This window comes from Nipponia nippon, unplaced genomic scaffold, assembly GCF_047370975.1.
Source record: "Nipponia nippon isolate SJK-2023a ecotype South Korea unplaced genomic scaffold, ASM4737097v1 scaffold_9, whole genome shotgun sequence".
Lineage (NCBI taxonomy): Eukaryota > Metazoa > Chordata > Aves > Pelecaniformes > Threskiornithidae > Nipponia > Nipponia nippon.
In genome coordinates, this window is record NW_028262413.1 from 26,830,620 (window position 1) to 26,855,470 (window position 24,851).

General features: G+C 39.3%; 1 protein-coding gene across 11 annotated transcripts in view; it reads left to right on the plus strand.

Moving 5' to 3' along the window:
- NEO1 (neogenin 1) overlaps window positions 1-24,851 on the plus strand; it is a 220,275-nt gene that overhangs the window by 89,523 nt on the left and 105,901 nt on the right. For all 11 annotated transcript variants that reach the window (XM_087744390.1, XM_087744386.1, XM_087744395.1 and 8 more), the window contains exons 4-5: window positions 2,644-2,797; window positions 15,519-15,655. In XM_087744390.1, the coding sequence (XP_087600516.1) occupies window positions 2,644-2,797; window positions 15,519-15,655 (291 nt within the window). The remainder of the gene's footprint in view (window positions 1-2,643; window positions 2,798-15,518; window positions 15,656-24,851) is intronic.

Below are 24,851 nucleotides of genomic sequence, written 5' to 3' on the forward strand. Positions count from 1 at the left end.
GAAATACCCCAATTCTACAATGGCAACCTTCTCTCTTTTAAAATTGAGGCGTTTGCTAGGCTTTGGAAATTAGTCATGCTTAAAGTAAGAATTTGTTTCATTAAGTTCTTTCAACTTTCTCAAAAGAAAGGCTCATCTCTTCTTCAACTAAGGATACAGTTTTTGAAGAGGAGCACTTTTGGAAAAGATGCTTAATTTAATTATTTTAGTTTGTTTTGCCTTCATGTTTTTATAGCCTGTCAAATGAATGCTTAAGACTTTTCTGATTTTTGGCAATTGAAGATTTCCTGATAAACTTCCATATTGTGTTGATCTTTCAAATTCTTTTGACTCCAGATATAGTTTACTTGCTTTTGTAATGTTTTGCTGAAGGTGATTAAAGATAACTCAATTAGGGAATACAAATAACACTGTTCCTTTGCTTGGTCATGAATCTGAAAGTGTTGCTAGCGAAGTTTTGTGAAATCCCTCCCAGCAGGTATTTTTTTTTTCTTTAAAGTGGGATTAAACTGATGCACAGAAAGCTCTCTTAATCTTGAGTGGCCCCATAATTGATTGTTTGGTCTGAGATGTATTTGGAAGAAGGATTTGAATTAATCTGTTCTTCATTCATTTTATTCCGTTTTTAAATCATTATCTGATGTGTGCCTGACAGCGACCCCGCTGCTCTGCTTCTAAATCTTTGAAATACACCCAACATGCACTTGCATCAGACAGATTTGCATGCACGGACAGTGTTCTACTTTTTCTGATAGTGAGCTTCCTTAGAGCATTCAGTCCGCCTTTCATCTGCCACTGAGCAAGCAGGAGGATGCATTTCTGAGCTCTGCTACTTGATAGCAGGTACTTTCAAATATAGGAACACAAGGGGGGGGAAAAAATCACTTAATTTTTGAATCCAGTTTCCACTAACATGAGAACTGAACTCCTTTTTGTGAGCTTGGAGCATTAATGAGTTCTGTCTCCAGTGAATCATACCGACTCCTCTCCCTAGTGTAGTGATTGCTTGCTGGCAATCTGTTATATCCATTTTTTGCAGCTTGGCTTGCTCCATATGCCACTACAGGTCACTCTCACTGCATTACCCGCCTGTTCACACATGGTCTTATTTCTGGAGCAAGCAGACTAGTTCCCTTTAACAGGGAACGTGGGCAGAGCTGCTGTGATAGTTTGTGTGTGGGCCTGAGACAGATGGTGTGATCCAGGATTGCTCTAAGTTTGGCTCCCTCTGCCTGGGACAATTCTGAAACATGATTTCCGTCAGGCCTGGTTCTCTTGAATACCCTGGCAACCTCATCATGTTATACCTTGGAGCATGTGCGTGCCCTTAACATAGTGCTGTAAATGCTCAGTTATTATTTTTAGCATTTTGAGCTGAAGCACACTAAACCAACAACTTTCAGAAGCTCCTGTGAGTGTTGCATAGGTCCCAGGTGAGACGGGGCAAATACTGTGCGTGATAGGCACGGAATGGGCTTCAGCGAGCAAAAGTAGTGTAGGTATAGAATAGTCTGCCAAAAATAGCTTGTCCTGTTCTGGAGCTCGCTTGTCATCGAACTTAGAAGCACACATTTGAGTACTGAGAACACAGCAATTAGTGCAGCATAAAGTTGAGCAGTTGGCAGAAAGAGTTACAATAACTAACACAGCAGAAATGCTGTAGCTGGTATGTAGGAACTCATTTACTCTAATTATGGTGCAAGGCACATGCTGAAGTTACTGCAGAGACAAAGGGTACAAACTGCATCTTCTGTCCAGGTGTTACTGAGGCCCCTTGATGAATTGGTTACAGTTCTAGTTAAAATTGATTTTAGAACCTTTTTCCTAAGGTTACATTTTGAAGAGTCATGGATATTTTTAGGAAAGTAGAAAAATAGCCTTTTGTTCTGAATATTTATTTGTGGTAGTTTAGTTCAGAGTAGATTGCTGGACAGCCTTTATTGGTGGGTATGTTTTCAGTTCTCACAGTCAAAGTGGCCTTTTCCTGTGGTAAAAGACTGAGTAAATAGGCACTTTGCTTGTGCTTGTTCTTAAGGGAGGGAGAAAAAAGAAACCAATATCTCTCCAGCCCAATTCAAAGCAAAACCAAAACTAATTCAGAGGATTCACTATTTCCGTAAGGATGGAAAAAATGGTGGATTTTTGTTTTAGTATAAATGTTGTGTTACTTCAGTGTGCAAATTATCTAGTTATTTTATTTCGCTTAGGGTTGACTCTGCTGCAGTAATTTCATTTTCTAGTGCAGAAAAGCACTTTCTCAGACAGCTACCTGATGAAGTCAGGTGATTGCCCAAGGTTGGCTGGACAAAGTCAAACCTGTACCTTTCTTTACTAAATCTCTACTAGCTGGTGGAAGTTCCAGTTTCAGGGCTGTAGCTTTTAGCTGAAATTGTTTCCCACGGAGTTTGAGGAGTCAGAATGCCAGCAGTGGCAAATCAGTTTGCATGTCTGGAGGAAATGGTAAAGAGCTGTTCACATGGGAGGCTGGGAGAGTCTCTTACAGAAAACTGTTTGTGTAAGATGATGATTCAATCCTGTGAAGATGCAGGAAAGAAATTAGATGTTTCATTTTGTCCTTTTTAATGTGATCATCTTCTGATTCTGCATCTGGTAACAACTTTGTCATTTTCAAAATATTTGCAGATCCAGAGGTGCCACAGAACTTGATGTTTGTGAGGCAGCCCTCTTCACTTACTAAAGTTACTGGGCAAAGTGCAGTTTTTCCATGTGTTGCTGTAGGATTTCCAGCTCCATATATCAGGTGGACAAGAAATGAAGAAGAGCTTATCACAGAAGGGTGAGTAATGGCTAACATATATATTTTTATATAACGGTGGGAATCCAGCCAGAGTTACGATTTTAGATGAGAGCACAGTTTGCTTTCTACTTAATTTTAAACCAGGAGAACAGAAGCTAGTTTTCAAATGCTGGAGGGCTTCTAGACTGAGTGTTATGACAGGTAAGGTAGTTCTTAAGACTAATGGAACAGTCTCATAGTATTTTTTTGCAGACACCTGAAACCAAGAAATCTCATTTGAAGCAGGAAGGTTATTAAGATTATACTACTTTTAGATTGCCACTGGAGTAAAAGAAGCAATTAAGGGAATAAGGACACTGCAGAAAAGCGAAGACGACTTCATGTTGGCATATTATCTGTGTGAAGCCCTGCACTCGCATTACTGTTTCTGCTATGAAGATATCCAGTATGCATCTAAATGTTCCATAAGAATTTAAGAATAAGTGCTTAAAGCAGAATTTCATAATTTCTCATTAAAACAGAATATTAAAATATTAGGCATGATTTAAAAAAAATTGTGGGCTTTCAGGAATGCGTTAAGTGAAAACTACTCTTATACATTGTCATTGCTGTTGTATTCATTCAAAACAACATGGTAGAAAAGCAGAACAAATCTTGTCAAGAAAAACTGTCTTTTTGTCTGTCTAATGAACATACTTACTAGAACAAGGAAATTACAAACAGATACTTGAATATTCTCAACGTCCCTCAGAATTGATGGTGTGAGATTAACATAGAAACAAGTTAACTGTGAAACAATGAGGGGTAAAGTTATATGGTGGTATGGCTAATAGAGAAAGCAGCTAAAGGGATATGCAAGTCTTTCTCCAGTACCAATGATAGTAATATATCTCTTTTTTTGTGTCAACTCTTAAATTAAAAAATCCTGGGGCTCGTAATTTGAACTGTCTTTATCTGGAAAATGCAAGCTTCTGTGGGTAGTGACTAACAGTTCTAATACCACTGAGAAATTGTGTTGATGTCAATCTGATGACACATGATTTAAATTCATTTTTTGTAAATATAAGAAATCATTCACGTACGAAGGATGGTACAGACTCATTAGAATTGCACAATCAAGTGTGATGAAATGTCAGAATAAATGTGCCTGGTAAGATCTTAATTTATTCTTCTTTTATGTAAAATGATGTCATGTCATATCTTTATAATTTTTGCTGCCCCCCCACCCCATCCTTCTCTAGGTTATGTCACATTCCACGCACAAGGAGGTTAAAGCTCACTTGCTGAAGAGCTCTCCTTTATATTTTCTTCTCATTTTTTGATATAGATCCCAAATTTTCAAATCCTGCTCTCAATACGGTGCTGTTAATTCCCATATGAGCTTTTCTATGCAAGTTGTTACAATAACTTCTGAGGGTTTCACAAATATTTTTCTTCTTTTCAAAACTCAGAGTGAGAATTATTGGAGAGCTGAGGCATAACATTAATAAACGTATTTGATCCTTAATGTGCACAATTTGAACCATGTATGACCTGATTTTTCAGAATATTTAGCATTAGTTTTTAGCATTATGTCCCTTTGTTACAAGAACACATTCCGGTTGACTTTTGCTGCAAGTACAAATCTCTGTGAACCGTGTCAAGTTGCCAGTGTGGGCAGTCAGAACAGCGCTTCCTCTGTGCTGTCACCAGCTCTTTGCTTGAAGGCACTTTCTCTTGAGCATCTTTCCATCATCACACAGATATTGTGTGGTGAGGCAGGAGCAGGAGCCACAAGGCTGTCAGTTTTCCCAAACACGGTTTTACTAAATGTTTTTCTGTTCCTGCAACAAATGAGCTATGCATGTTCTCTGGCTAGCCCAAGGAAAGCCTCTCACCAGACTGAAAGCTGCAGTTGCCTGTACGTTCTTGGAATCCACTGGTTGTCGCATCCTCTGGATGTGTATTCACTAAGGAGAACAAAGTTGGAAAGACAAAGAAATATTCCTCTTCCATTTGAAATAAAGGTTTTCTTCTGATCAAAGATAGAACCAAAAAGGAGTAAATAAGGGTTTTAAACAATGAAAATGATATTTCTTTTGACATACTGTTACTTACAGAACCTTTCTGGTCTGGCTGAAGATGAGTGCGTAAAGTTACCTTGCTGATGAAACTGATTTTAATTTTTTTTTTTTTTTTGTTGTTACAACACTTAGCTCTTTTTTCTTACAGTGAAATGTGTGCTCATTATAGAATTTACTTTTAAGGTAGGTAAAGGAGAAAATTCAATTTTTTTTTCACTCTAGGAGTAAACTTACTTCATTGTTCGTTAAACTGATCAAACTGTGCCAAAACTACTGAGTCTGCTACTCATGACTATGGCTTAACAGAGAAGAGATTCAAACAGCAGACAACAAAAAGTTCTTAAACTTGCATATGACAGCTGTCGTATTATTCTTTTTAACAGAATGACTGGAAAATCTCTGGAACTAAAAATTAAGATTCTTTGTTGGAGAAAAGCCTGCAGTTAGACTGCTGCAAAATAGGTACTTTAGCTTATTATGGGTGATCTGTTAAGTTAATTACAAATTAAATAACATTTAATTTGTATTAAAATCCTCTTTTGATATAAAAGTAAGACCTTATTAGCATGGCTTCTCTTTCTCCCAAGAGAAAACTGATCCTTTTCATCTGGACAGGTTTTATGCACCTTCTGCCTGAGAAAAGCTCTTAAATCATGATTTTTGTCTATACGCACAAACTACAGACATTAATGTACATATATATTGATACATGTATGTGTGTATGTATGGGGTTAGGAAACAAAACTCAGCATGGTCAGGCATGTCCCCGATTTTTACCCCTTATTAAAGGGTTTAGGCACACAACCTTATTTTTACTTTTGTCTTTTTAACTGTGGCAATTAATCTAATACAAAATCAAATGTTTTCCTTTCAAGCTGTATTGCGAAGGAGAATATGTATAGGAGCCTGTATTTATAGGAAAAATAGATTATTTTTGAGGAATGGGAGTAGTGGGCTTTTGGAATTAAATATTTGTTACGAGACCTGAAAAAAAGGGAAGGTGTTTAATTTTGACGGAAGATTTGTTGAAGACTGCAATAAGATTTATGTTAATGGATAAATATGAGTAAACTTTAATGATGGAAGTCTTGGCATTTGTTCAAACAAGCAGCCTGTAATGCACTATACTGTGAAATTAGTTTGCTGTGATAAAATATTTTCTGAACTAGTTTGAGTGAAAGAGAAGGAAGCTTTGAGTGTTGAGTGAGAAACTAGTGAAGTTAATGCTATGCTAAAAGTTTCCATTGTAGTAAAACTGTTACAACTTCAAGGAATCCTCTCAGAACTTGTTAACTTAAAGATTTTAAAGAAATATGAGTGATAGGCTGCTGACTTTTTGGTTCCTCATAAAGAAGTCCCTCAAAGACTATGAAATAGCCAGGTTCCACCCAGGACTTGAGGAACTCTCAGTCCTCAGAAGCTGAAGAGTAAGACACTGTTTGGAGGAAGGGTCTATGTATGCTTGCACCACCTTCTCTAGGCATTGCTGTCTGACTTTGGTCTGCTCCTTTGAGGCCTTTCTTACTGTGTTCACAATTTCAGAGATAAAAAAAAAAAAAATCAACAAGTTGAAAATTGAATCATAGAATCATAAAATGGTTTGGGTTGGAAGGGACCTTCGCTATCATCTAGTTTCAACCACCCTGCCATGGGCAGAGACACCTTCCACTAGACCAGGTCGCTCAAAGCCCCATCCAACCTGGCCTTGAACACTTCCAGGGAGGGGGCATCCACAGCTTCTCTGGGCAACTGGTTCTGGTTACTCACCACCCTCATAGTAAAGAACTTCCTTATATCTAATCTAAATCCTATCGTCTTTCAGTTTATAGCTATTACCCATTGTCCTATCATTATGCTCCCTTGTAAAAAGTCCATCTTCTGCTTTCTTGTAGGCCCCCTTCAGGTACTGGAAGGCTGCTATAAGGTCTCCCTGGAGCCTTCTCTTCTCCAGGCTGAACAACCCCAGCTCTCTCAGCCTGTCCTCATAGGAGAGGTGCTCCAGCCCACTGAGCATTTTTGTGGCCCTCCTCTGGATTTGCTACAACAGGTCCATGTCCTTCTTATGTTGGGGGCCCCAGAGCTGAACACTACTCCAGGTGGGGCCTCACAAGACCGGAGTAGATGGGGAGAATCACCTCCCTCAACCTGCTGGTCATGCTTCTTCTGATGCAGCCCAGGATATGGTTGGCTTTCTGGGCTGCAAGCACACATTGCCAGGTCATGTTGAGTTTCTCATCAACTGACAACCCCAAGTCCTTCTCCTCAGAGCTGTTCTCTATCCATTCTCCGCCCTGCCTGTATTTGTGCTTGGGATTGCCCTGACCCACGTGCAGGACCTTGCACTTGGCCTCGTTGAACTTTGAGGTTTGCATGGGCCCACCTCTCCAGCCTGTCAAGGTCCCTCTGGATGGCATCCCTACCCTCCAGCATGTCAACCGCACTGCACAGCTTGGTGTCGTTGGCAAACTTGCTGAGTGTGCACTCAATCCCACTGTCCATGTCACCAACAAATATGTTCAACAGCGCCGGTCCCAATACCAACCCCTGAGGGACACAACTTGTCACTGATCTCCACCTGGACATCAAACTGCTGACTGCAACTATTTGAGTGCGACCATCCCACCAATTCCTTATCCACTGAGTGTTCCATCCCTCAATCCATTTTAGAGACGAGGATGTTGTGCAGTACAGTGTCAAATGCTTTGCACAAGTCCAGGTAGATGACATCTGTTGCTCTTCCCTTATCCACCAATGCTGTAACCCCATCATAGAAGGCCACCAAATTTGTCGGGCATGATTTGCCCTTAGCGAAGCCATGCTGGCTGTCACCCATCACCTCCTTATTTTCCATGTGCCTTAGCATAGTTTCCAGGAGAAACCTGCTCCATGATCTTGCCAGACACAGAGGTGAGACTGACTGGTGTGTGGTTCCCCGGGTCTTCCTTTTTTCCCTTTTTAAAAATGGGGGTTATGTTTCCCCTTTTCCAGTCAGTGGGAACTTCACTGGACTGCCACAACTTCTCAAGGATGATGGATAGTGGCTTAGCAACTTCATCCACCAGTTCCCTCAGGACTCGTGGATGCATCTCATCAGGTCCCATGGACTTGTGCATCTTCTGGTTCCTTAAATGGTCTCAAACCTGATCTTCTCCTACAGTGGGTGGTACTTCATTCTTCCAGTCCCTGCCTTTGCCTTCTGCAACTTGGGTGGTGTGGCTTGAGCGCTTGCTGGTGAAGACTGAGGCAAACAAGTTGTTGAATACCTCAGCCTTCTCCATATCCCAGGTAACCAGGTCTCCCATTTCCTTCCGGAGAGGACTCACGTTTTCCCTAGTCTTCCTTTTATCACCGACATACTTATAGAAGCTTTTCTTATTGCCCTTTATATCCCTGGCCAGATTTAATTCTATCAGGGCCTTAGCTTTCCTAACCTGATCCCTGGCTGCTCGGACAATTTCTCTGTATATCCCACCACGCTACCTGTCCTTGCTTCCACCCTCTGTAGGCTTCCTTTTTTGAGTTTGAGTTTGTCCAGGAGCTCCTTGTTCATCCATGCAGGCCTTCCTGTCATTTTTGCCTGACTTCCTCTTTGTTGGCATGCATCGCTCCTGAGCTTGGAGGAGGTGATCCTTGAATATTAACCAGTTTTGTTGGGCCCCTCTTCCCTCCAGGGCTTTATCCCATGGTACTTTACCAAGCAGATCCCTGAAGAGGCCGAAGTCTGCTCTCCTGAAGTCCAGGGCAGTGAGCTTGCTGTGTGCCCTCCTCAGTGCCCTAAGGATCTTGAACACCATTTCATGGTCACTGCAGCCAAGGCTGCCCTTGAGCTTTGCATTCCCCACCAGCCCTTCCTTGTTGGTGAGAACAAGGTCCAGCCTAGCACCTCTCTTCGTTGGCTCCTCTGTCACTTGGAGAAGGAAGTTACCATCAATGCGTTCCAGGAACCTCCTGGATTGCTTATGCCCTGCTGTGTTGTCCCTCCAGCAGATACTGGGGTGGTTGAAGTCCCCCATGAGGACCAGGGCTCGTGAATGTGAGGCTGCTCCTATCTGTCTATAGACAGTCTCATCCACTCAGTCTTCCTGGTTGGGTGGCCTGTAGCAGACCCCACTATAGTGTCACCTGTCCCTGCCCTGCCTTTAATCGTGACCCATAAGCTCTTGGTATGCTCCTCATCCATCCCCAGGTGGAGCTCCAAGCACTCCAGCTGGTCATTGACATAGAGGGCGACACCCCCTCATCTCCCCGCCTGTCCTTCCTGAAGAGCATGTACCCTTCCATTCCAACACTCCAGTCATAGGAGCCATCCCACCACATCTCCATAATGCTGGTAAGATCATAGCCCTGCAGGTGTGCACATGTCTCCGGCTCCTCTTGTTTGTTCCCCATGCTGCGTGCATTTGCATAGAGGCATTTAAGTTGGGCCCCTGATGAAGCCAAGTTACTGGCTGGAATTCCTTTGTGCGGCTCTTCAGGTGCACTCTTGCTGACCTGTGATCCTTCTCCAGGCTCTGGGCATCTATTCCTGGCACTGTCATCCAACTGGTAGGAGTGGGATGGATTCCCCTCCCCCAGCAACTTTAGTTTAAAGCCCTCTTCACCAGCTTGGCAAGCCTATGACTGAAAATGCGCTTCCCCTTCTCTGACAGATGCACCCCATCAGCCCCCAGTAGACCAGATTTCTCAAAGTGATTCCCATGGTCTAAGTAGCCGAACCCCTGGCTGTGGCACCAGCCCTGTAACCACTTGTTGATTTGCCAGATTCAACTGGCCCTTTCAAACCCCTTCCCTTTGACCAGGAGGATTGATGGAAAAAAACTACCTGCAAATTGGACCCAATAACCTGTCATTGGGAAAAATATTTCACTTGTGATGAAAGCTTTTCATCGAATTGGCTTATTAGTCAAGCTAATTGGCTTCATGATACATAATTTCTCAAAACTACATTGTTGGAAAAGAAAGGAAAAGGCTAAACCCTATTTTAGTTTGAGATTTGTCGTGCTGGTGCTTGTAGCTCCAAACTAGAGCTTCAAAATATGAAGTGAGTCTCTAGACTCAGACCAGAGCAGAAGAAATAAACCCATTGTATGTATTCGTGTTTGTATAATCTTGTGATATAGGGTGTACTGCTCGTAGTTCTTCGGTTTAGGATTGACACTACGAATGCCCACCCACCCCATCATACATGTGGTTCAGTAATGTGAATATGCATTCCACTTCTTCAGCTGGATTTCCTCCACAAACTCAGAATGAGTAATGTCTCTGGCAGGAATGTAGAAAATACTGAGAGAAATGGAAGGCAGTAGGAAAAGCTACTGAAGTGTAAAGCGATTTGAATAAATCTTATGTCCTTTACAGAAAACTTTTGAAAGTAAAATCTGCCTTATTGTCAATATTACCTAATATAAAAGGCTACAATGGAAATGTTATATACAGGTGGTTGAATAGTTTTTTCAGATTTTGCCAACTTTGAGCCTTTCATAATTTTTTTTTTTTTTCTTGTTAAAAATGTTGTGTCTGGCTAAGGATCCTACTGCATGAGGGTCTGTTTATTAGCAGACGCAGGAGTAATTTTGTGCTTTTGATGATTCTGAAGTTGAAACGTGAAGTTTCAGGTGAGGTGGCTGCCAAGATGGACTTTCAGAGCTTGGGAGACAAGCACTGAGTTTTAAATGTTTGGAAGATGATGTTCTGCTTTGAAACCTTCCCAGTGTGTGGATCAGTGTGTGCTGAAAGAGCATATATTGTGTAACCTGATTTATATTTGAACATTTATAAGGAAGAAAATACAGGTGGGCGTACTGCAAGAAATTCTTTAAAAAGTTACAGTAAATGAGATGGTTAACCTGAAAGTAAACAGTTGAAAGGACCCTGAACAATAGCTTTGTATTTTAATAAGACTATTGAAGTACAGCTAACTCTTTGGTGGTGTTGGGCTGTTCAATTTAGCAAAATCTTCTGTCATTGAAAAATGCCTACAGAAAACTACAACATGGCTGTCTGGTTAATCATTTTCTAAAGTGAGGAGTCTACAAAGCTGAGGTTGCTTGTGTGGCATTAATTTTTTGGTGTTGCTGTATGCGTTCAAATGAAGTCTTTAATTGTATGATCACATACATATTCTTAATGCAGGTTTTTTCCTTAATACCTCACACGTGTGATATTTTTAATTATTACATATTATTGTTTGCCAGACACTCGAAGTGATTTGTATTAAGTGAATTAGATTTGCCCAACTAAGTAAAGGTTAAACATAGCAGAGTAATTATGGAGATTCTTCTGCTCGTAGATTCCACAGAATAATCTAATTTACTGTCTAATTTTATCTGCTGTACTTTACCAAGACTGCAAATAGATTATAAGATGTTTTGGGAATAGTAATTTGGGGGGGGGGGGAAGCCAAAACCTCAGGGTATAGCTGGCTGTTTGAATACAGTAAATTAATAAAGGCTCACTGTATTTTGTGGTAATGAACATTAAAAAAGCATGTGAGTTAGGCATCCAAAGTAGCTCAAGTAATTGTGTATTATGAGCGTGTAACTGAGGGCTGTATGGAATGCATATAAAATGCTTGAATTTCATTTTGTTTTTCTCTGACATTTGAATGATCAATCTTTTGTTTTTAATGACACTTTAAATTATGTTATCACTTATATTAAGCTGATTCTTTGTCTCCAGTGTCTGAAATCTGATTGCCTCACTCTTTTGTGGAAATGCTTCATTGTCCTTACAAAATTAAGATGTTTTTACTTTATTACAAAAGCAGTTTTGCTCTAAGCCCAGAATTATTCCGCAGCTAATGCATACAGAAGGAACCACCAAGAAGTCTGACAGATTAATTGTTTTCTTCCATGTTTTTAACAGCAGTGAACTTGTATTGGATCACACATTGGTAAACTCTGGACTCAACTTTAGGTTTTCTTGAGGAAAATAATCAAAGAGAATAAAAGGATAGCACACAATTTAGATGGCTGAAAACTATATAACCTTGTTTCTTGACAAAAAGGAGAAATCGTGTAAATGCTACCATGTTGCAAGTAGTTTGTGAGATCCTGTATGACAGACTTTTGTTGCCTAATGTGGCAAAGTCTAGTAATTTTTTTATACATCATTATACATGACACCTTAATTGCTGGTTAGTAACCATCATAGTCTGCTGCCTCACCATGCACATATAACTTCACTTTTCCAGAGGCTGCCTATGGGAAAATGAGCATTGTAAGGCACGTGCTGCTTTTAAATGGGTAACAATGGAAGTTGGTGGATATCTGGAAAAAGGCACTATATGTCATCAAAATTACACTAACATTCTGTATAGCCTTTTATCATTGCTTTGCAATTTTGTTAGTCTCATTTTCTTGCATCCAGTCAGTTCTTTCTGCACAGCCTTCCTTCTTGTTTTGTATCCTGACTGTCACTGATAGATCTAGTACATTTACCAATTGGCTTCATTTCTTTCGGCTTTCATCTTAGCCTTCAGCAGATTATATGCTACTCAGATTAATTTAATTTGCCACAAATGCTACAGCAAATAATCAAAGAAGCTATTTTACATAATAAAAGGAGATACAAAACTGCATATATGGATGTGTCAAAGCCCAGACTTGTCTTACTCGTTTATTAGTGCAGCCTTAACATGTCTAACATGCTATTCTCTCAAATAACTTTCAGTGACATTGTTTCTGTTCACCTTGGCAACATTTGGAAAGCTCCTCTGTGTTTGTGGACTAGTTGGAAAAGACTTAAGATCATTGAGTTGAACCATTAATCTAGCACTGCCAAGTCCACCACTAAACCATGTCCTTAAGCACCACGTCTGCCCATCTTTTAAATATGTCCAGGAATGAAGACTCAACCACTTCCCTGGGCAGCCTGTTCCAGTGCCTGGCAACCCTTTTCGTGAAGAAGTTTTTCCTAATATCCAACCTAAACCTCCCCTGGTGCAGCTTCAGACCATTTCCTCTCGCCCTATCGCTTGTTACTAGGGAGAAGAGACCAACCCCCACCTCACTACAACCTCCTTTCAGGTAGTTATAGGGAGCAATAAGGTCTCCCCTCAGCCTCCTCTTCTCCAGGCTAAACAACCCCAGTTCCCTCAGCTGCTCCTCGTAAGACTTGTGCTCTACACGCTTCACTAGCTTCTTTGCCCTTCTTTGGACACACTCTAGTACCTCGATGTCCTCCTTCTAGTGATAACTGTTGATGTCCAGATGCACACAAAGACATTGAAGAACTGGGAAGAGCATCGTTTTCTTAGATCTTCTTAGATGGTCTCAGAAGTTTCTTAGATGGTCAGTTTTGCCTTGGAGGTGGGGTAGTCCAAGACTCCTAGGTTCAGTTTCTTTGTGCTAACTTCAACAGACTTGTGTGGTTTAAATCTAATGAATTTACCTGGATAGAAAACAGCTAAATAGAATACAAGAAAGTGGGAGAAGGGGGGAAAAAAGTGATAGTTTTGACAGCTCCTGTTCACATCTCCTTTGTACATATTTTTCTTGCTCGAGATAGGAGGTGGATCATCCTTCGCTATCTTTGATTACCACTAAAGCTCCTATTTTTTCTACATCTTAATTTTTCATCTGATCCATCATAGGAGGCTTCTGCCTTTTTTTTGGCTGCAGTGACAATAAAATACATACCAAAATAATCCGCAATGTATTTTCTTATCTTCTTACTTTCTGTACTTGAACTGCTGTCAAGTGATTCCAAAACAGAGTTTAATGACAAACTTCTTGCTGTTTCCCTCTTAGCTAGAACCTGTTTGCAGTGCTGTCCACATACTCCTCTACTATTTCTTCAGGCATTCCTCTTCTTAGAACTCGGAAGTATGCTTTTTCAAACTTACTTATATTTTTACTCAAATTCCCTACACTTCTTACAGAACAAACTTTTTGTAGTCCTTCTGTTACTAGGTCACAGAAACAGGATGCCTTTCCTTATGGTATTTCTGGATAGGACATCTTCCTGGATGCTTTTAAGACTGACTTCTTTCGCTTCATTCCAATAATGATTTTGTTTGCTATGCTTTTAAATGTATTGAATCAGAGATTTGATCAACAATTATAGTAGTGTCATAAGTCAATATTGATGTGGTAATTAGGTGAGTCCAAAGTCTTTATGTCCTAACCTTTCCAAGCAGGTAAGAGCATTGGTTCTACTAACATAATTTTAGTAAAATTTCAAATGGAGGAAGCAATTGGGTTGATTTTTGTATATTGGCCACCCTATAGAGACCAAAAAAGTTAATTGTTGTAAGATGATATTCAGTTAATATTTTGAAAGAATTCAATCCATTCCTGCCCACTAAGCCATTGCTTGGTAATGCCAGAAAGGAAGCCATCGGGTAGACCCTTTCATTTGTTTTTTTTTTCAGCTGCAAATAAGAATGGTTCTGGATCAGCATCCAGGCACGATTTGTTGTCTCGGCTTGGGGTTTTTGGTGATGTTACTGGCATTTTATTGTGGACGCTTGGAGTGATGAAAAATCGTGGGAAACTCTTGTAAAAATTTGTATCAAATAAAGGAGAATGATGGTTGCGAGAAGAGTGCTGAGGGTACTACATGTACTATGAAATGCTATATTTAGCTACTACGTTTAGCATAAAAAGCAGATAGTTTTTAAGGGCTGAATTATAAACCCTCCCCCCACCCTTTACTAGTTAGAGGGAGAAAATTCTATACGGAAACTTTGCCAACTTGTTGAATTTGTCTTTTGAAATTTTTTTAACCTGTATCTTATTCTGAAATCTTACGTCTTACTGAAATCTTTTTATAAAATTCAATCACTATACATTATACAGTATCTCTGTTCCTTATGTTGTACAGGCATAAGTCTGGCATCTTATAGTTCGCTTCACTTTCCAAGCAATAAGTCATTCTAGCTGTATCTGCAAAAAGGTTTTGTTTTGGTTTTTTTATGATGTGGTTGTGTTATTTCATTTTTCTTAAGTTTTAGTTGCTATTGTCTAAATACCTTCGAGCACAGTTAATTGAGAAAAACTGAAACTGAAAGTGCAAAAAGATGAGCTGCTGTTGTGGAATTGATGTAGTTGAACTTAATTTTAAATGTCAAGCCAAAATATAGAATCATAGATTCGTTTAGGTTGGAAGAGACCTTCAAGATCATGGTGTCCAACTGTTAACCCAGCACTGCCAAGTTCACCACTAAACCGTGTCCCTAAACACCACATCTACACGTCTTTCAAATACCTCCAGGGATGAGGAGTCAACCACTTCCCTGGGCAGCCTGTTCCAGTGCTTGACTACCCTTTCAGTGAAGAATTTTTCCCTAATATCCAACCTAAACCTCTCCTGGTGCAACTTGAGGCCATTTCCTTTGGTCCTATCAGTTGTTACTTGGGAGAAGAGACCAACCCCCACCTCGCTACAGCCTCCTTTCAGGTAGTTGTAGAGAGTGATAAGGTCTCCCCTCAGTCTCCCCTTCTCCAGACTAAACAACCCCAGCTGCCTCAGCTGCTCCTCGTAAGACTTCTGATCTAGACCCAAGAATTTGACCATCTAGTTAAAAATTAATCTCTAACATGGCTCCTTGTAAATGGCACCCAGGAACACTTTATGTAAACACTCCTTCAGTTTATGTAGACATTTCAGGCAGAGGACTTGTGTGTTCTTCTCTAGTAACACTTTATTTAAGTCATTTTGCCCATCAGATCACCCGTATGTTCTGTTTTGCACAGCTATGAAAGATTTCTTCTGCTTGCGGGAGGCAGTCTGGAGATCAGTGATGTGACGGAAGAGGATGTTGGGACGTATACCTGCATAGCAGATAATGGAAATGAGACGATTGAAGCTCAAGCAGAACTTACAGTTCAAGGTAGGTCGAATATTTAATTTTCAGAGAGAACACATCTCCAGATGACTTTTCACAAGAGTTTTATTGTGTGATCAGGTAAAGACCCTGTTGGGGTTTTTTTGTACTCCATTTTAAAAAAAGAAAACATAAAACCCCATGACCTCCCCCAAGCCCCCACAATTCTGTTATATTGTTATGTGTTACTCTGACTTCTTAGTCAAACTGCTTATAACTTCATAAATATTCAAATGAGGAATTTGCTTACATAATGCATCTTGAGCATGGTTAAGAGCTGCTGTATATGCTTTTATAATATTAAATGTAGTCAATGCCATATACTTTTCTAAAAGAGAACAAAGGTCACAGTGTGCCTATTGCATCCGAAAATTGACCTATAGTACTACTACTGAGGTCTTCCTTGAAAAGGACATATAAAAAGTATTTTTCACAATCCTGAAATATACTGTTGTTTTCAAGGAGCTTGACAGAAGATAAAAGCTGAGATACTTACTTAGTAGTACCATGATTTATTGTGTGTATAACTGTCTTGCTTACTCTTGAAAGCTATTTTTACAGCACTGAAATGTTGATAACATTGATTTAAAAACTTTTTTCTTACGTGACCTGTGCAAATAAGGTAGACTTTTGAAGGAGCAGGAAAAAAAAAAAAAAAGTTTGGCTTCTTCACCTTTCTTACATTTCATGAGGAAATCTGGCTTTTTTATTAATTGGATCTTAATATTAATTTAAAATTCTTCAGCTAGAATTTACTGGCACGTAAGAGTGGTTCATATATGCAATATCCTTGTAAGAATTTAACTGACTTGTTTTACAACAGATACTAGAAAGTTTGTCTTAAAAGTATGTCTGAAGGGATAAATTTAATCACTGAACAACCATTAAGGAAGGCTTATCTATAGATGAAACCTTTATGACCTTTATTTTAAAAAAAAGTGTTGTTTTACATTGTGGGTTAACTGTTCTTATACCATGAAATGTTACGTAAAGTCACGTTAGCGGAGTTCTTACTTATCTATCAACACAAGGTATGAAAGCTTGACAAATCTTAGTGCTCAAGGCATATATGTTTAAGGTGATATATTTTCCACGTCTTACCTGGAACTTCAGAAATATAGCTGTGTTTCTGGTATAGAAGAGCTGGAGAAGGTCAGTTGGGATTGAAAAAAAATACTGGTAGAGAAGCTTTTTAGCTAGTTCTGCCCTTCTTTAAAAGTTGAGGAAGAATGTTTGAAAAATGCATTCTCTGTGAGGCCTGTTCAAATGCAATATGGCTCTACTTTGCCTTGAAGTGTTTTGAAAGCCAACAAATGCTGGTCATGCAGAAAAACCCCCACATTTTTCTTACCTTGTTTCTTGGGCCAGAAGAATAAAGATTGGTGCTCTATCTTTTTAAATACTTACATGCTTGATGCTTCGTAGCACTTTATGATAGTTTTATGCAACTCATTGTGTGCTGTGTTTAATTTGGTTCCAACCTATATATTTTACAGAATTGGCATGAGGCTTTGAGTTTTATGGGCAATGGCACAAATTAATAATATTAACGATATGATGCAATCAAGCTAAGAAAGTCATAGATAAGACTGAGATTATAGCCTTAATGTAGGATATACAGCCAGGTCACTTGGGGGCTGAAAGTGACCTTGCGATCACTCTTTGCTCCTTATCTAAACTAATGTAAGCGATTTCTTTCTTTGGTTGTAAAGATTTAGAATACGTTCTGCCAGTTCTCTTGTGCAGAATTTTTCTTATATGCCTGGCACAAAAAAAAAAATTTCTTTCAATGCTTGAGTATTAAAATATATTAAAGATTATAATATGCATTCATTTTGAAAAATTGCATTTCCGATTTTACTACTTAGTTCTAATCTTAATTCTACTTTCCTTTGAGAGGTCACTGTGGAGAGTAATTGTATGTCTGCATTACTGTAATTTGGTGAAGGATTGAATAGTTTGAGTAACTGTTATCTGATCACTGTATCATTTTCTTCTAGACTAGAAAAATTGTCATCTCTTCCCACCTGATAACTGCATGATTTTGCTTAATTTAAGTTTCTTCTGTCATTCTTAGAAATTAGTCTGGCAGAAGTTCCTACAAGAAATCCTTTTTTTTTTTGTTGTTATTTAATTCCCTTATCTCATCTATTTTTCTGCATCTCTTACTTGAAGCACCTGGGTTTTTTTGTTTGGAGATTTCAGGAGCATACTAAAGGTTGTACTAAGGCAGTCAATCTTTTTTTCCTTCTATTAACATTTCACAATGCCAATTCAGCGAGACATTTGTAAATCTCTACTTAAGTGTGGGTAAGATGGCATTATTTGACAGTATTAGGACAGCCAAAGTGAAACGGCGTTCCTGTTGATGCCTCTTAACTGAGATTTCCCTGCAGTGCCAGGTACGGATTGACTGAAATTTGCAGGTAGTTCGAAACAACCCGCTTTATCCAGTTGTAAGCTTAAATTGTGCACAGAATAAAAAGAATGCTCATTAAATGTTAGTTTGCTTCAAGACCAGCTTTTCTGTATGCTTTAACAAGGATATAAAAACCTGGAAACTAGCATACTTTCTCTTTGATGTGGCACCAGTGGCAGCAAGCTGCCACGCATCCACTGCGTTGGACTGATTGCCTGAATACCCGTTCTTCCATGGCAGTAAGGATGAAATTGTTGACCTTCATCATTAAAGCGTAGGGTACCGTGAGGTGTCTCGCATTGAGGTGTGTGCTGTACTCGGCTGGCAAGGGATAGGTACATTTTGCTGTGATGCTTGTGTATTTACATAAGGTAAGTGGGAGATAATTGAAGATGGCTTATTTCCAGCTGCATGCAAGTATATGAAGTGATCAACCCTGGGAGTTCATATTTTTTGTTAAATTTGGCACCATTTTGATTTCGGATAAAGGTTACCTTAAACTAATGGGCTTCACTCGGATCCTCTTGGTGACACTTAAAGATATTATCTGTTTCACATACCTGGAGGTAGTCTGTTGAACAGGCTACCCTGTGTCATTTAAAAAAAAAAAAAATTAGAGAAGCTTTCTATTGCCCTAATGTTTGGTTTAAAAAAAAATATTTGATTTAGTTTCCCTACATATATGGCAGAAGGACTCGGTCTAGAAAAATGGCTTTAACTAGAAAGGAGTATTCAACTAGAAAGGTCCAGAAGCATATTCCACAAATTCGTTTCCTCTGTTTCTTTATCTGCAACGTGTGTCTGGGAGCTAGAGTTATGAGATTTTCATTTTATTCAGAGGATGATGGAAAATTAATGAGATATTTTAGTGAAGATTTTTCTAAGACGATGCAAAAGGTATGCAGTACAGGTCCTAAGAATACAGGAAAAAATAGTATTTCACTACTGGTTAAAGTAAATAGTGGTATTGGAAGTGTTTTTAGTTGAGAAATCATTTAAGTTTTAGGTCGGTTTGGAGAGAAGAAAGAGTATATTTTTTATGTAGCCTGCATTTTTGAGGAGGACAAAAAGAATCATAAATTAATACCTGTTTTTGTCACTAGTAACATTCTTTGTACCTTTACCTGTGAAACATTTTTGAATTTTGACCCTTTGTTAAACCTGGTTATTCTTTGATAGGGTACGGAGGGATTTTTTGAGAAATGCACAGGGAATTCAAAAGACTTAAAAATCTAAAGTATGTTTTGGAAGATGGTTTTTGGTGTAACTTCTATCAGCTGCCTGGAATTAATTCTGTGTGTACTGCTGAGTGACACCCACTGTTCCTGCCCGCCTCTTAGCGTGGCTGTGCCCGCTGGAAAGGTGGGCACTGTCTCCACTTCTCCCCACAGCCCCTCTGTCATCTGTTTGTTCAGCTGCTTTTTGTGAGCTCTACTGTGCTTTAGTGAACTTAAAACAGACTTTTTTTTTTTACGCTGATTGAAGCTATCTTAGATCATTTTGACCAAAATGGGTTAGGGAACAACTGCCTGAACAGCTCAGCGATGGATCTGTTGGATTTTCAGGCCTTTTGCTTGGAAAGGGGGAGATGCACGTTGCCACAAAGGAGACACCTTGATGCAAACTCACAAGATGGCTCTGCGTCAGAGAGTTACAGGAAACAAAAGTTTCTAGTTATGTGTGTGTGGAAATTGGAATTTTTGTGGACCCATGTGTCACGTGACCAAATTTTTGACTTGCACATTTGAGAAGTGGTTTGAATATGGAAGAGAACATGAAATGTCCTGGAGGAAGATCCGCAGCTGAGATAGTCTCAGCCCCTAAAGCTTAACATTTCTGAATCCCAGCCACACTTGATATAGCCTTTAGGGACAAATATCAAATGGATAAAATGTGTGTACAGCTTTATACTTACTCACTTTTCCTTGAGTTAATCTTGGGTGCAAGAAGCATATGTCATCACGGTCTCAGGCCAACCACCTTGAAAGTACCTTTGCCAGGGTAGGTTACTTCGCATGAAGGGAGTCTGGTGTCTGAAAATCTGCGGTATAAAGTCAAATTTCTCTGAGCTGTGTTGACAGCATTCCTTCCCCTTGCTGTCAGCAGGAGGAATGGTGCTGGGTACCAGATTTATTTACAACACGTGTAATAAATTGAGAGCACTGGAAAAAATTGTTTTGCTCTCACCAGCAGTGAAAGGATCTGTAGTATTTCCGTTAGATAAGAGTGGAAAGTGATGAAAGAAAAACTGGGGAAACAAGTAGCAAATGTATTTAAAATGTAGTCAGCTGACTTCTGTTCAGTCTAAAACCTGTGGCCTGGAAGAGCCATAGTGGCAGTTAAATACTGAGAAGGTTATAAGTTCATTCTTCATCTGGGAAATATTTCAAGTTTATTACTGTGCCCAGCACCCCTGGGATTTCTGCAAATACTGTGACGCGAATTAGATCACTGCGTGAGCTTCCTGTCGCCTGTCTTGGTACTTATGTTGTAGATAATGAGTTTAGAGGGAGTTTTCTCTTTCAGTTGAAATATTTACTGCAGTTAATACTGAACCAGAAAATAATACACAAAAAAAATTTCCATTTTCATTTTCCTTATAAAATTGATATGGCAGGGCTGAAGTCTTTAAATGAATCACTGCATTTGTGTAAGAAGAGTCAGAATCGCTTTTGTTGTTGTCTATGTTTCTATGTTTTTTTGAAATTGCGTAAAGTTGGCTCAAGTCATCTAGGACAGCATTCAGTGTCTGCTGGCATATCTTAAATACTATGCATTAAATGCCTTGCTGCATTAATGTACTAAAATTAAAAATAAAATTAAAGGAAATATTTATTTTGGGTATCCGTAGTGATGAATTAGAGGTTGCACGTGGCAATAGGCTGATCGCTACCTCGTTTGTGCTGCCAGAGCAAATTGTATGGAAAAAAACAAATGCAGAAGAAGTGTTCTGACAGAATTACCAATTTTGTGCTCTGAAAGGAAATGCTGGAAATATTTTCAGTATAGCTGAAAAGCCTTATGCTAATGGAAAATCCTTATTCTAGCAAAAAATATATATATTGCAATGTTGGTCCTGCAGTGTAAGAAAACAATTTTTGTGCTTTCTGTGCAAGGGCTGGGTAGTAATTTGGGTAATAAAAGAAAGCTAGATAAAGTCTATATTTTGTCTAGCCAATAGGTTTTAAATTAATAGTCAGTGACACAAATCAGATTTGAAGAGATGTTATTACGACACAGCAGAACTGTAGTTGGTTGGGGGTCTAGAGTATACCGGCTGAAACATTCCTCTGTCAGTGTAGCGTACCTAATGCATTGTTGCATGCAAAACCATCTGAGATGGTGAAATTTAGGGTCTAACACTTGGAGCAAGGTTTGGCACACCCAAAAGAGGAAAGAAACTTAGCTTTCACAGATCTGTGAAAGTGTGCTTAGGTCAGACTTTCTGAGAAGTGATCTGTAAGCTTTGTAGTTGTTCTGCTTTACTTTTCATTTAGCTGTTCTGTTTGCTGTTGGTGTAATGGGTGTTCCTAGTACAGAAAACAGTTCAGTTATTGATGGCAGGTAATTATTTTAAGTTTTTGTACTTGAAGATCTTGGCTTAAAAACTAGTTGTGATTATGCTCCTATTAATACATGAAGTTTTTTCTATGTTTATTTATGGGTTTAATTACTGTTGTTTATACTTGGGAACAATATACTCTAAAGCTATTGATGAGGCTTTAAAAATAGTTTGAAAAAGGGCTCCCTGTTATACGATTTTTGAGAAACAGGACTTTGATCAAATAGCTCCCCTCCCATCATTAAAATAAGGTGAAAATGTACCAGGAAGTGTGAGGTAAGTCAAAATGTGTGGCCCTTTCCCTGTGGCTTTATTTTAAACATGTAATTTTAAACATGTTTAAAAAAATCTCAAAAATTCTTGAAAAAGAACTGTTTCTAAACTTACTGCATAGGAAACAGGCTGACTCCTTTGTTGCATCCTTGACTCCTTTGTTGCATCCTTGACTCCTTTGTTGCATCCTTGACTCCTTTGTTGCATCCTTGACTCCTTTGTTGCATCCTTGACTCCTTTGTTGCATCCTTATAATCTGTATTGGTCACAGTTGCCTTATTTCCTATTGAGGTTGCAAAGAGAGAGCGTTCAATCCTGTCTGTTTAGTTTCCTTGTCTTGCACAAAGAACAGTTTTATTCAGTCTTATTTACTAACCAGCCTGAGCTAAACTTGTTAGAACTTTTCTTTAAAATCAAAACAAAACAGTTGTAGAAGGAAGAGCCTTAACATAAAGAATCTTAGACTTGTCTTCCAAAAGTACATCTGACCAGATCTTCATCTGTGGCAGATGCTTTGATAAGAAAGAATGCTGTCCTCAGGAAATTGTAGATGTTCCAAAAGTGCATTAAATCCTGTAGCAACAGAATAATATGTCTGGGTGACTCTTATTTTTGCATTAAGCTTTCATTATTATTGGAAACAATTCTAGGGAAGAAATTTGAACCAACACTGAAAATTGCTAAAACCTTTCTCATACCTTCTAGATTATCTTTATTGATTTGTGTTTCTAATTAAGCTCAGTGCTGTATCTTGATAATAGGCTGCACTTCAATTATAGATTCAGAAGATACCGCACTAAACCTGATGCTGTCAGGCTGGTACTTGGGGCAAGGGATTGTCTTTTCTGGTTATCTCAGAACTCTGGCTGGGGCAAGAGGTTAATAGTAAAAATAATACATCAGCTTTGTACACGTTATTTCTTTCCCATGGAACTGTAATGTGACTTTCGTTAATGATCTTTGTTCTGGAGTGATAAAAAAAAAAATGCAGTAAGTCAGAAGAGTCCGATGTGGGAAGGTGTATAAGCTGCACTCACTGTAATTTTGGTCAGTACCGTGGCACTTCACTGGATTATCTGAAAAGACCTTCTAATAGTCCTTGCTGCTGCTCTTGAGTGTAGCTTAATGTTTGTGGAGTTGTATAGTTTACTTGTGAATTCAACTAAACATGAATATAGATACTTTTTGAGTAATGTTTGCCTCTGTCATGTTCCTATTCAAGGGTAATGTTACTAGTGAAAAAGTTATAAACAAATATTCAGAAACATACATGGAATGGGGAGGAAGGAGATTGTAGCATTATTTTAAGACTACATCACTTGCTCAGGCTTTACCTGGAGACCAAAAATGCCCATCTACATGAGATGCATAATTTTTAATACTAAATGTAAACTTCTACAAAAATAAATTTTTCTTTGCGTTATGCAAAACATCACAGTCTTGTTGTGTTTAAAGATACTGTGATCTGATTTCTGTTGCCCACTACTATTATGCAGGACTTGGGCTCAGCAGAACCTCTGATTGCCTCTATTTGTAGCTGCTCATTTTCTAAATCTTGCTCTGTAGTTGGTGAACCGTTGTAAATTTTCTTGGTATGTCTTGATGTTTTTCTAAGACCAGGAGGAACATTTGTCCAGTTCTTGCCATATTTCAGAAGCACAGGTCAATAAACCTTGTTGAGGAGAGCTTGCCACGATTCTTAATAGGGGCACAAAAGTTTGTTTTCTTTGATCGTATTTCCAAAAATGATGAATGAGCTTTGCTGGCACTTTGAAGGAGAATTTCCTTGTAGCAGTGCAAATGTTGAAAATTCAGTGGTGGTGTTACAGAACAACGAAAACTGAATGTTGTAATGAGAAGTGTTGGGCGGCCTTCAGAAGCAATGATCTCTGCCCTGCTGCTTCCTCTTGTTTTTCAGTGTTCAAAGGGGGCAAACACTGCATGAAGCTTAGGGCTGGGATGGTTTTCTGACCTTACCTGGGGTCAGGGTTGAGCAGAGACAGCTGCTGTTTGTGTCTTGGTCAGGGCAAGTACAGGATGATAATTGAAACCTGATAGCGAAGACAAGGGTTGTGTGTGTGCCTTGCAGAGGTGCATCCCCTCTGGTATGAACCATCCACAGGTCGATGAGGTGGTGTGGAGGCTTCGCAGACTAGGCAATTGTTAGAATAACAGATGTTTTCTGGTTTAAACTGTGCTGCAGAGGTATGAGTGTAGTATGTTCAACTATCAGAACATGATATCCACCCACTGACACACCAGGATGAGGAACTGGAAATGGGTGTACCGTCCTGCTGAAGCTTCTGGCACAGGATGTGAAAGGCTACATTTGTCAACCTGAAATCAATCCCACTCTTTGATCATGCTGTGACTGGGAATGTCATGCCCCTGCTGTATCCAGAAACATCAGCTCACAGCACGTGCTCTTCCCAGCGGCAGCGACTTCCCGCTAACTGGCAGGAAGGACCATGGATGTGGCAGTTCTCTGGGTTTGGACTCTGTCCTGGGGACAAGCTCTCTGGAGCAACCCAACAGTGGTAACAGTGTGGTGCAGGTGGAGCCATAGTGGTCTGAAGATCATAATAGTGCTGCAAGGTAGACTTTTTCTCTTCGCAGAGTATCTTTTCTAAGTACCTGACAACCATTAATCATGAGGCTGTTCTACGTGAAACATCTGTAATTCCCTAGACAATCCAATTATATTTGGAAAAATTCTCTTTGTGTTACGTGGGTTTTGCATAGTTTTCAAACAGTTTTTGTGGCACCAAAAAAATTGCAAAACAGCCCAAAATGGTTAAGTGTTATAATGAGGACAAAGATTAGATCCTTTTTGCTAAGAGCCCATAACTGAATTGCATGGAGGGTGGGAGGTAACGCATCCAGAACTGCACATGCAAGGAAGATGAGGTTCCCTTTGAATTTAAAAAAACCTTTGTGATTTATTTATA